General features: G+C 41.9%; 1 protein-coding gene across 2 annotated transcripts in view; it reads right to left on the reverse strand.

Annotated features, from left to right (window-relative positions):
• MSN (moesin) overlaps positions 1-12,705 on the reverse strand; it is a 43,231-nt gene that overhangs the window by 13,052 nt on the left and 17,474 nt on the right. For both annotated transcript variants that reach the window (XM_048318913.1, XM_048318914.1), the window contains exon 2: positions 7,128-7,211. In XM_048318913.1, coding sequence (XP_048174870.1) covers positions 7,128-7,211 — 84 coding nt within the window. The remainder of the gene's footprint in view (positions 1-7,127; positions 7,212-12,705) is intronic.

Raw genomic sequence — 12,705 nt, forward strand, 5'->3', positions numbered from 1 at the left:
CACTCTGTTCCCTTCTGATGTGGTCTCTACTTTGGCAAGATACATCACCAAAGACATAGGTTCCCCACAAACACATCCCTAATTAAATTGTTTAGGGCTTGGATCAGACATTTCTTCTGGCCTTTCAAAAGCAGCATTAGGGCCTTTGTTCCTTTCAGGCAGAAAAACCAAATGCAGTTTTCAGCAGAGGCATGCAATTGGTGGCACGCACAAAGACAAAACCTACACTAGGTCATGTAGTCTATATACATCATCCCACTGGGGTTCCTGTAGTTATTCAACCTGTCCTTGCTTGAACATGAACTGGAGAGGTGGACTAGAGCCCCTGCAGATTCAGGGGAATGTAGGTCACCTCTGCATCACACAGCAGGATGCACATGGCTAATGAGGCTTCTGGAGAAGAATCAGAGTTTGCTATGTACAGGCAGTTTTGGTCACTGCAATATAGGAAAGATATTAATCTCTAATATTAAGGTATTAGAGAGGGTCCAAAGGAGGTAAATGAAGACGAAGGGCCTTGAGGGGAAGCCCTATGAGAAGCAGCTGAAGGCACTTGGTCCATTCAGCCTGGAGAAGAGGAGACTGAGGGGGGACCTCATCACAGTCTACAACTTCCTCATGAGGGGAAGAGGAGGGGTAGACACTGATCACTTCCCTGTGGTGACCAGTGACCAAACCCAAGGGAATGGCCTGAAGTTGTCAAGGAAGGTTTAGGTTGGATACCAGGAAAAAGTCTTCACTCAGAAGGTGGTTGGGCACTGGAACTGGTTCCCCAGGGAAGTGGTCACAGCATCACGCTTGACAATTCAAGAAACATTTGGACAACACTCTCAGGCACATGGGGTGATTCTTGAGGATGGTCCTGTGCAGGGCCAGGAGTTAGACTCGATCCTTGTGGGTGCCTTCCAACTCAGCATATTCTGTGAGCCTGTGATTAGAAGCAGATGGCTCAAGGAGGGGAAGAAAGGCTGTCCTAGAGCCCAAGGACAGCTCTGTTCTTGGAAGCATTAACATATGAATGGGATAGAAGCTCCTCACTCTGACTGCGTGGGTCTGCTTTCCTCTCTTCCACTCGACAGCAGCTTATGCCTGGGAATTCAACAGGCTGGACTGCCAGCAAGCAGCTGAAAGGCTCCACACTGTGGTCCCACACAAAAGGACTTTTATTCCACAGCAGAGGCCTGCACAGCAATAGCAGAGACAACAACAAGCTGGACAGAGAAGAGCGGAGACAGCACAGCACTCACCATCACGCTCCCAAGCTGCCACTGAACTAAGGCAGGGAGGATAGTCCTCCTCCCTCCACAGCTTTAGCAGGCTATTTATTTCCATTTAGCAAGGGAAAAAGCATGGAGAAGAAACAGCTTTCTACAGCTGCAAGGAATCTGGCTGGCAGCAGCATAATTATGTCTGGGGGTGTATAGCATTCAGAGCCCTAATGAACTGTGAGATGTTCCAAAAAGCAGACAGCTACTGGTAGTGGCTAAGGCTGGAGAAGGGCTGGCACAAAGAATGGGAGAATTAAAAGTACGGTTTAACACAGACCACAATACTTAAATGTCTAAAATCTACACTCTCATCGGGAGAGCAACATCTTTCATTCATGCCAGGGAGAGCATTAAGTCAGTCCCTGGGTCTTGTTTAGAATGCTGGATAAGGCTCAGTTTACAGTGGGCAACAGAGCAGCCTTAAAATCCAGCTGTCCCGTGGTACCTTGACTAGCTACTACAAAGCTCTTAATTAAGTACTACCTTTAGCTTAAAATTCTACTCAGTAAGCCATACTGACATAGGGAAAAAGGTGCCTTTCTGGTGACTCACTTCATCCTCTGCAGAAAGTCTAAGCACACATTAGTACGGGTTTTTTACTTAGGTTCAGAGAAGAAACAGAAGATCTTTCAGGTAACCTTTTCTCTCACTCCTTCTTACTCCACGTGTTTTAGGTCTGCATGATAATTCCTGTCCTTCCCCTCAGCACTCACTCATCTCCCTCTGAACTATGTTCTTGCCATTGGGTGCTGCTCCACAGCAGAAGAGGGAGCCAGAAGCAGCCTCTTAAATGCAGATTTTAGCATCAAGATAATGATTAAAAATGGCTGTTATTCTCAGCCCAGGGAACACATGACCACACTGGCAAACAAGTACAGATCCTGATGAAAGCACTATTTACACGCAGGCAAGACCAAAACACGCAAGCAGAGGAAAAGGCATTCCACTTGGATCGAGTTCCTGCACCAAAGGCCAAATCATCTCAGGCTATAACATGGTACAAGTGCCTTGAGTGTTGCCCTAGTTAAAGATGAGGTAGGTCTCTCTCCCCTTCTATGACAGGCATGTCGAGTACATCTGAGAGAAAACTGCCAGCTAACCTTATTGCTGGAGGAGCTCTGAACTGGTGCCACACATGCAGTTTCATATGCCAGTCAAAAACTACTTAGAATGTGGTCTTCCAGGTAACTTAGTACCCAAGATAGGCTCCACCTACAGCCCAAATATTCAACTGTTCTCCCTCCATTTAACTGATGGATATACTTCTAATTTTCCCTTCCAAAGTGCTAAAATGCCAGAGTGCTAAACAACAGGATCTTCAAGTTTTTGAACTTATTGCAGTTTGCCAGTGACCTCTTTAGCAACAAGCAGTCCATTTTTGGTTGGAACTACTGCTTTTCTAAAAGTCAGAAAGTTTCCACATATTCCTGTGAAATTTGAAACACATTTTCATACCACTCAACCACAAGCCTTCATTACAGGAACAAGAGTTCTGGGGTTTGCTGGGGGAACCAGCCACTGTCCTGAGACTTGCTGCTTTCTACCATCAAACTACCTTAGTGAGTTTTCATTTCAGTGCTTTCACCCAGTGGAACAAGTGTTCCAGAGCCATTTCCTATATGTTTAAATGCTGTTAGGTAGGACCCTACCAAGGCTAAAGGTTTCTCTTACACTGACCCTCCTCACAAAGCTTAGTTTGCAGGCCACGAGACACCAACCACCTTTATTCCAAACACGGCTCAACTCAGATGTAGTTAGTCAAAATTCAAGAGGGGCTTGGTCAGCTCATGCTGTAAGCTTAAGCAAACACGAAAGAAGTCTGACAAACTGGTACTCTACAAAACCACAAAATTCACTGCAGCAGATAAGCAAGAAGGAAGCTGCTAAGCATTACCAAGGTTTCTTAGCTGCATGACTACCTTGGAGGCCATGCAGCTAGAAAAACAAGGCAAGACAAGCCAGGGCACACAAACTCAGAATCTTAGGAGATCTGGCTCTTCATGAAATCTGAAAGAACCTTAAGAATTAAAAAGAAAATGAAACAAAAATAACCCTCTCAACACACATTCCACTATCTATAAAACTTAATGCTGAACATAAAATACAGCATCAGTGACTAGGTTTAAAGTGTGCAGAGACATGCTTATTGTTGTAATTTTAACGCATAGATAAGTGCACTTTTCTCTTACAAGCTTAGTCTTGACCCCAAAAGCTCACAAAAATGAGCAAAAGCATCTTAGGAAGGTTAAACACATGTTTTTAAAGTTTGAAGTGATAGCTATTTTAGTTTCTTAGGTCACATTTTCTTTAACCCGTGACTTGTCTTCATGTCTCTTAATTGGACAGAAATCACCTCTTTAAGGAGATTGGATGTTCAATGATTCAAGCTAGAATCAATTTACCCAAAACAAGGAAGTTTGAGAGGCAAAAGACTGTAGGGACACAATTTCAAAGCCATCCACAGCAACAAGCAACTAAGAAGTTTCACCAGACAACAGATTAATCTTTTATGTGTAGAAGACGTACAATGCAAAGCACTGCTTAGGTTTACTTGCTACTCTCCAGACCAGCTGCACTTCAGTCCAATACAGAAAAGGGTCAAAGGAGGAAAACAAGTAACTATCACTGTTGCAGTGCCTGTGCTCTGCATCCCCAGGAAAGCAATATTTCAAGGTACCTGTGAAGCAATCAGGCCTGCGGGATAAGCAGCATCCCTGACACGCATAGCCCTTCCTTGAGCTCTTCTTTTAATCCATCACTGGCAGCTGAGGAATGGGAGCAAAGTTACCGTTCTTGCTAGCGAGCCAGTAAGCACTGGAGTTCAGCAACTGATGTTATGAGGTACATCAGCAGAGCTACAGAAGACAGAGAGTACAGTCCTGTCTCATTTAATCCAGGTTTTGCCCATGCACACAAGCCTAAGATATTTAAGCTAAAGCTGCACAGTTACAAGACTAGGGAATAGGAAGAGCTCTAGTACCAATCATGATGTTACTGCATATATATATCAGTTCGGGGGTATTTCTACAGCCAGCACCTTGGGGCAGAAACTACTTCCTACAAAGCAGTGAAGCATCTGCATTGTTCTGTCACTACAAAAATTCACTTTGAAATTTAACCAAGCAGGAAGGAGGAAGACAGGAACATTTCTACTTCATGCCCATTCATCTATTATTACTATGGAACTTTAGATTCAAGTGTTTTTCTCCTCATTCAGCTAAAGCCTAGCTACAAGCTTTCCAAAAGTCTTCTGAATCCTGTTCAGAGTGGGTTGGAATTGTGTGGCATAATGAATACATTTATCTACCTTTATACACACTAGGTGGTGCCTAAATGTTACTGAGTAAAGCCAGAAAATTGTACCGAGGCAGCCATGCAGCTAGAAAGCTTGGTAATGCTTAGCAGCTTCCTTCTTGCTTAACTCAGAACTGACAGTTCAAAGTGAAAGGGAACCCTAGGGCAAAAATATGCTGGATATCTTAAAATTTTTCTGTACAAGAGTCAAAAATCAGGTTTCACACCAGGAGGTCAATGTCCTGCAACAGCAAAACCATATGTCTGCTTTGTAGAGGAGCTCTCCCGTCCCTCAAAAAAGCACTGATGAAAGCAGCTCTTTTTTTAGAACCAGCATCATGCAGAAAATACTAGATTATCATCCGGTCCAGGGACACAACATGGCTTAAGGGAGCTAGAAAATAAACAGAAGTAACTTTGTTGTTGTGCACCCCATCATGGGACCCCAGAAACCTAAGGATAGACACTGAGGCAGAGTGAACAATGACCAGCCAGAGAGCAGTCACAGTGTCAGCAGGGACAATAGCACTGGACTATCCCTTTACAGGAAGCAATACACACAAACAGCTCAGTCACATGAAACATACTGGATATGTAACAGCTGACAATATATTTAAAGGTCCATCCCTTTCCTAAAGGGAGCAAGTTTAATGTCAACCAGACCTTTTAAAAATAGCAAATGCTTAAAACTAGCTTCAGACACATTTTTTCCCCCATTTCCAACTTCACCTACAAATCCAATTTAGGTGAAGTAAACACTGCCTCAACTTAGAAACTCAGTTCTGTAACAGCATTTGTTTTCTCCCTTGGCAAAGTGTTTACTGTGGAAAAAGCAAAACAAAACTTCTGTTTAGACAGGTGCTGTGTGAAACACACTGAAGGGAGGAAAACGTGCAGCTGTCCAAGAGCATGACAAGGGAGTGAAATCAATTACTAGACATGAAGAGCTGCTATACTGGAAACATGACTGGATGCTTCTCAGAGACAAACTGATGAAGCCCAAGTCTGCTACCAATGTCAGTTTGCAGCAGAAGCCACAGATGACCTAGAGCTGACTGAAAATATCATGTGCAGATTAAAAATGTTACTGATGTGAGTAGTACCATTTCTTAGCACTTGGTGCTTTGCTTGGATAATAGCAGAAGCCAGATATTGAAAAATAATCATGGGAAGCATCCACATGAAGAACACCTCCTTCAAAAAAAAAAACCAAAAAAAAACCAGTTCATTTTTTGATGAACTTGAGGACATGTCACATGGGCTTCATTGTTAAACACTCTCATGAACTAACTGTGGCTGAGTTCCATGTTGCACACATGGATTCTGGACAGAACTTGGCTTTCACTTCTATCAATCCAAACCACACAGGGCTAAAATATGCAGGAGCTACTACACAGTAAGACATAGATGGCTGAGAACTACACTGCAATTCAGAACTTTTTTGAAAGCCTTTCTACTTTTCCGATTATGAAAGGTTGCTCTTTTACTAAACCTTCGAATCTCACTCCATTCCCTCCATTTCAGGGCTGGGCTGTAAAGAGCAATATATCATCTAGTGTCGAATCATCCAGCTGAGTACAAGAGAAAACAGTAGTTCGTGGTTAAAGATCTAAAAAAAATTAAAATCTAAATTATATTTGCTGTCCCCAAATGAAATAGCTGACTTCAACGGGTGAATCAGCCCTTAATTTTCTCTCTTCCTTATGATAGGTACTATGTAGAGCTAACCCCAGAATGCTTAGCTCTACTGAACCACACCCAAATCTCTGACATATCTGGTCTGGCAGTTCCTTCATCTTGTCATTAGTCCAAGATTCAATTTGCATTTCTTTGAGCTATGAACTTACTGTTCCCATTTTTCTCCAAGGAGCAAATCCATGGCCAATTACAGCAGAGAAACACAGTGGAGCCTGTCAAAGTTTCAACTGCTGCAGCTGATAATGTCTGTCATCTGCTGCTGGAGCTTTGGGCTGCACATGCCTCCCTGCTTCTGTTTGGGCCAAAGCAGGAGGAAGTTCGCCTAGCCAGTGAATGCAGGGGAAGGCTGAAGTACCCCATGCAGACAGCCCAACACAGTATGGTACATCACTGCTCTTAAGGTTTCCCTCAGGGCCTGATGGGAGTACAGAATCACTTCACCTGCACTTAAAAGTTGCAGCAGCATTTGAAACCCAGCTAAGCCTCGCCTGATTTAAAGACCAACAGCCCTCTGGAATCACTTACACACTGCTTGCAGGTAAGTCAACCTAGCTTACTAGGTCCCCCATAAGACTTTTCTTATAAACTAAGACTGCAGATATCTACTGCTTTCCAATTACCATTATTACGAGCCATAGCACCAATTCAGTCCACTAGAAGAATAGCTCCTAAAATGTTCTTGGAGATTAAAAAATGCAGTAGTTTTGGGGAAAAAAAAGTACAATTTCTTACTGTGCTGTGTTCTCTTGAAGCTATTATATACAGTGACACTCAACCTTTGAAGTCCTTTAGAAATTATTTGCTGTTGCCTCAATAGAATTACGATGTTTTTACCAACTTTATATCTTCTGCAGCTCCATCACTTACCTGATCAAAGAGTTGCTTCCCTGTGGTGTTGGGCTGGATGGCAAACTCCAGCTCAGCATCCATGGTGGTAACACGCACACTGATCTGGAAGACAGAAAAATGCATCATTACAACACATGCTCTAAGTGATGCTACCCAATAACAAGAACTAACATCTGCCCAGGACCAGGAAGCAGGTCTCAAGCCTCCAGGAACTTCACTGCTAGCAGTCACAAAGTCATCTGCTCCGCCATCATGGTACTCACAGTTTTCCTGTAGAATATAACTTTCCTATTTTGCAGTGTGTTTATCCTCTCTGGTCCTACAAATATTCACACGTACTGACACACATGACAGCCATTTATATTTTATGAAGTTTAATTTCCAAAGTAGAGCATTCTGTTGTCTTTCACAAAAGTAGAGATGTTCCAAAACTTGGTGCACACAAGAAGCCATCCAACCCTTTTGTTTGGAGGGCGAACATCAAGGAAGTTCCCAGAAGCATTAACAACTCAGGCCGCTACAGAAGGCTGGTCAATAATAACAATACGCTTCCAGTCTTTTTGAGTATTTGGAGAAGTTATAAGGCACAATCCCTGACATGCTCCAAGGGCTGTGGGAATGAAGCAGACAGGATGTAAGGATGCTCTCACAAGCTAACACAAAAAGGCTGCATGCTGAACATGAGAACACTTCCCATAGCAGTAGAGCTGCCAATACTGCTTTCCAATTCTTTCAGGGAGATGAAAGACCTCTAAAGACTGCAGAAATTGTTTAGGTGTTATTTAAAATTGCAATCAAGATTTCATTACTATACTAGCCTTAGATGCAAGACCATGAATAGTCTTCCAGAAGAAATGTTATATGATGCACTATTTTGACAGGACTATCTCACCATCACATTTTTACTTGTGACATGAAAGTGGCCAAGGGACTGCAGCAAGGGAGTTTGCAGCTTCATCCCACAGAAGCAGGAAGACATACACACACATTTCATTTCTCATGAAGCACGTTAAACAGCAGAGGCATTTCACCTCAAATGCTAATGTAAAACATTGCTGATCCCATTCAAAACTCCTGATAATTACTGGGAAACATGATTTAGATGCCTGGGGCTAGACAGAAACAGTCCTGGTCTGAAAGCAGATGCCTTAACTTTAGGCCAGGGAAAGTGAGGTCTCTTGAGTACACCAAGCTGCCTGAGAATCCAATTCTATTTGCATGCCTATCAATTGAAAAAGGTAAAGATATTTCACAACTTTTGAACACAACATGTACATATTAAAACAGCTTTATTTAAAATATTTTTCCATCAAAGCAAAAGTTCAAGGCTTGAAGTTGTACAGACAAGATACTCACAGTGCACGAAACCCCAGCACACAGTCCTTGCATTAACAGTTCTCTCTCTTGCCAACAGTCATTCACCTCAGATCAACAAATCCTAATTTTTTGTTCTTCAGTGCAATCAATCCTATTAGTACACTCCACCAGGCTTCCAGTGGTGAGGGGTGGAGGGAATTACACTGTGAACAGCTTTAAGAACAACTCAAAGTCATATTTAGACTATAAGCTAACTGCATGACACAGGAGACCAGAAAAGCAAGAGTAAGCAAAGAAATATTCAAGGAACCACATAATACTGATATAATCACAGACGGTTCTGATTCCTGTATTTCTACCAAGAATATGTACCGATTTCACATCTTGTTTACTAAGAAACCAGACTTCAAGAGAGCTAGAACCAGGGGTTTTTCCCCTATAAGCAAGACGTGTTCTGCTAGTTAAATATAGGTAAGTGCCAAAAAGAGAGACCGCTAACTACATCCAAATACTTTTTGAGGTTTCCCAAAAAGCCTGCTTCAGACTAGGCACACCACTATTTTGTATTTGATATCCTCCTGAGATAAACCTAAAGGCTTTCTTGTTTTAAGTTAAGCTAAAAATTTGGTAAGGTTAAAGGTAGGCTTAGCACAGCTAAGCTGAAGTACACATAAGTTGAAGTTCTAGTTGTTTCATGCAAAAGGAATGCTATTTAGACATTACAAGAACAAAGATATCATGAACAAGTATATCAGGAATAAGTCGGTTTTGAAGCCCTCTAAACCTCCTGACACAATGATGCCAAACTAAGGCAAAACCATCCCACCACAGTAGTAGCAAGGAAAGAACAAATGACCTAAGCTTGTAAAAACGAAGCTCTTTTTAAAATTAGCAGCTTTCAATAGCATGCAGATGCCTTAAGTTCTCTTAGTACATACCTTCCCAAAAATTATTCACTTCAAATCCTAAACCTTGACAATGGGCTAATTTCACAGTGCATTGGTGAAACAAGAATCTGGCCACTTCCTAGAAGGGCTGAATGCTCCTCAAAACAGCTTTGCTACTTACACTTGGAAGCAAACTCTTCTAGCAGAAAGAGTGCTGGCTTGTAAGCCTGATTTGCCGTGCACACCCACCAGGTGAGAGCAAAGCTGTTCATAAGCTACACTCAGGTATAAGAAGGGTTACATTAAATGAGCCATTAAGTTACACGTTGCATTTTGTTAGCTTTGGAGTATTTCCTGTTCACCTAAATCATTAATGTATCAGCTACCGTGAAAGAAAAATAGTCTTTTCGCTGCACTCTTTATGGACAAAGCATAGTTGCTACTCTTACCAGATATCATCTGCACAGGTGATTGAGGGCCAAATATCTGAGCACCAGAAAACTGAACATAATCATTCATAATTCATGCAGAATATTTATCAAGACTCACATCTTTGTTAGCACAATAAAATAAGGCCCCATGCTGGAACCAGCAAAATTCCTTCACTGTCAGTCACTTAATGCCCTTAAGCTATCTGATCTGATATCATCCTTCAATTAATACATTCAATAGGAAGATTTACACATTTCCCCTCCTGCCCCCAGAAACCCCCTGTGCTCAAGATGAGTAGCAACCTAAGGTTTAGGAGCAGCAATGTCTTGAATGGGTTTGCACTTGCAACTTCAGCCTGATCTAAGACAGCAGAAGCTAAGATACCACAGGAAATAGGCTTGTGCTTTGGAGAACCACACCCCAGTAGTGCTGCTTCCCCAAGCTGAACACGGTTTTAACACATTCAACAGCACACTGCTGTGAACTGTCAGCAGAACGAGCCGAGGAGAGCACATCCTGGGCTGTGCCAGTGACATTTTAACCATTAGTTAGTTTGAACCATCAGTGGTAATTTAATACTTGGCTGAGAAGCTAGTTTGCTATAAAACTGAGCTTTGTTAAGGCTCATTGGTGTGAAAACAACACACAAAGAATTTTTTTCCCCACACGCTACCAAGCCAGGGTGGTTTTGTTTTTCCAGTTCACAACAGCTGGCTCAAAGTGAGGTTTCTACCATTTCAGATGGTGGGAGGCACTGATCTTAATGTGCTCTGTCTGCAGCTCAAACAAACTACAGGAACAGATCTACAGACTGCTATAATCTGTACCAGACAAGTACATGCCAGGCACTGCATGTTTACCTTCTTCCTCCTCATTCATTTAAAGTCTCACTTAAGTAAAACCACCTTACTAAGGTATTCATAGCTGAGTACCGACCAATACAAATGTTACATACAGGAATAAAAATGCTACAGCAAAACAAAGCCAACATAATTTAGACTCATAATTTAAACTTTAGATCGTAATTTAGACTCATTTGCTTCGTTCCTTCAGAGTTACTCTGCCAAAGCACTTTTAAACCATTTATCAATCTAGTTTACTACCAGTGCTTATTCTAAGACAAGCCTCAAGATTCATCAGCATTAAGCTTTTAGATTTTGTATTTCTAAACCATCTCAAAAGGTTTTCCTAGATTTGAGGGCTGGCATAAGCCTTGGCATGCTTATAATTTGGGTTGCAAACAGAAAAAAATGTCAATAAGGTATCCAACTTTGGACTGCTGAGCATATACAAATTTAGCTCTTTCAGTCCAGACAGGTAAGGTGCGCACTGCTGAGAGGTGTGCAAGAGAAAGACATGGCACACCAGTGATTCAACCACAACAACTACAATGGCAGCACTCATCCCCAAGTATACTACATGCCTATTCCAAATATTCTGTTACTAAACATCTATCAAACTTTCAACTCTCAGGAGGTGTTTTTAGAATGCTTACTGGATTTCATCAACAGATTTAGCAAAAATACTATCCTAAGGCAGTAATTTGTACTCAAACTCTGTTTAAAGCAATTAATTGCATTTTTTCATCATAGCATTTACAATATATCCGCTGCAGCACACAAATATTTGCAAGTCTCTAATTCTACTTGGATCTTAAACTAAGAAGTTTATTGTAGTAGGTGGCCTCTAGTCTTTTGTCTTTCCATCATCATTTAATATACTCTCATACAAACACCTAGTAACACTATATGAAATGCTTCCAGATGCCATTTTGCACATTACAAGAACACTCAACTATCACATTTCAAATTTATACTCACCAAATTTAAAAAGCATTCAGAAAAAAAAAGTGCTCATATTTAACTGATTCCTTTCATAACAGCTACAGGAAAGAGATAGAAAACTAGTAACCCTTCCTCTTCTCTATTTGGGGAATTACCATAGTTCCACCACTCCAAGTACTGCTAAAGCTTGCCACTGCCAGAGCATATTAAAGAGCTTCCTGCTGCCAAGGACAGTATTGTCAAGTGCGATACCTCCTGCACAGACAGAACCTCTTGCATGGAAAGAGATACTCTTCCAGCCCCAAAGCAGCTGCAGCCAAAGAAAGCTCCCTTTGACTAGCAAAAGCTTTCCAAAGGTACAAGCCACCCCTACCCACCTCCTCCCATGCTGTTCAGCAGTCTACAAGAGACACACTTAATAGACAGTGGTACCAGGTACCTATCTGCAGCATCTTTTCAGGTATTTTAGTATTGCCCATATACCTTCAAGTCTCACTTTCTACCCCACTGAGATTCCAAACAATTTTACTAGCAGCAGTAATTGTATCTTCAAGGTCTCCGAATAAGCCCTTCTAATAGTGTGCTATAACAACTTCCTGAGATGAAAATGTGTAGCTGCATATGGCAGGACAAACAGGAAGGACTGATACTGTCACGCTCAGTAACGGATGTATTGCTTGTGCTAATGCCCCAGTGCATTGAACAGCATGAGAGGTAGAAAAGACAATTCTGTTTGTCATAAGTTGAGACAGGAATAGAGTACTAGGAAATTCATGTCAGAATAATAAGTAGAGTCAGCACAACAGAGTATCGACCTCTACAAAACCCTGACCCTGAGCTAAAGCTTCTTTCCTCCCTGCATTTCCTGTATGTGAGAAAGCTGTTATACCCTGCTGGGCTGTAGGCTTCAAGCTTCAGGTATTCCCTGCTTCCCAGGTTAAAGGCAACAAGTGGACTATTTCTGGAGAAAGTAATATAGGGAAAACTTGTACTTTTTTGCAAATTTGACTGTTACAGAACAGAAGCAAGCTCAATGAAAAAGACATTCCAGACCAACCTGTACAGCCTCTGCACTAAAAGGAACCAGTTTACCCAGCAGTTACTACACGTAAAGATACTAGACCAATACCATGCACCAGTTCCAACAGGTCTGACCAGGGAAGCACATCAAATCCA

Source organism: Corvus hawaiiensis, chromosome 14, assembly GCF_020740725.1.
Source record: "Corvus hawaiiensis isolate bCorHaw1 chromosome 14, bCorHaw1.pri.cur, whole genome shotgun sequence".
Lineage (NCBI taxonomy): Eukaryota > Metazoa > Chordata > Aves > Passeriformes > Corvidae > Corvus > Corvus hawaiiensis.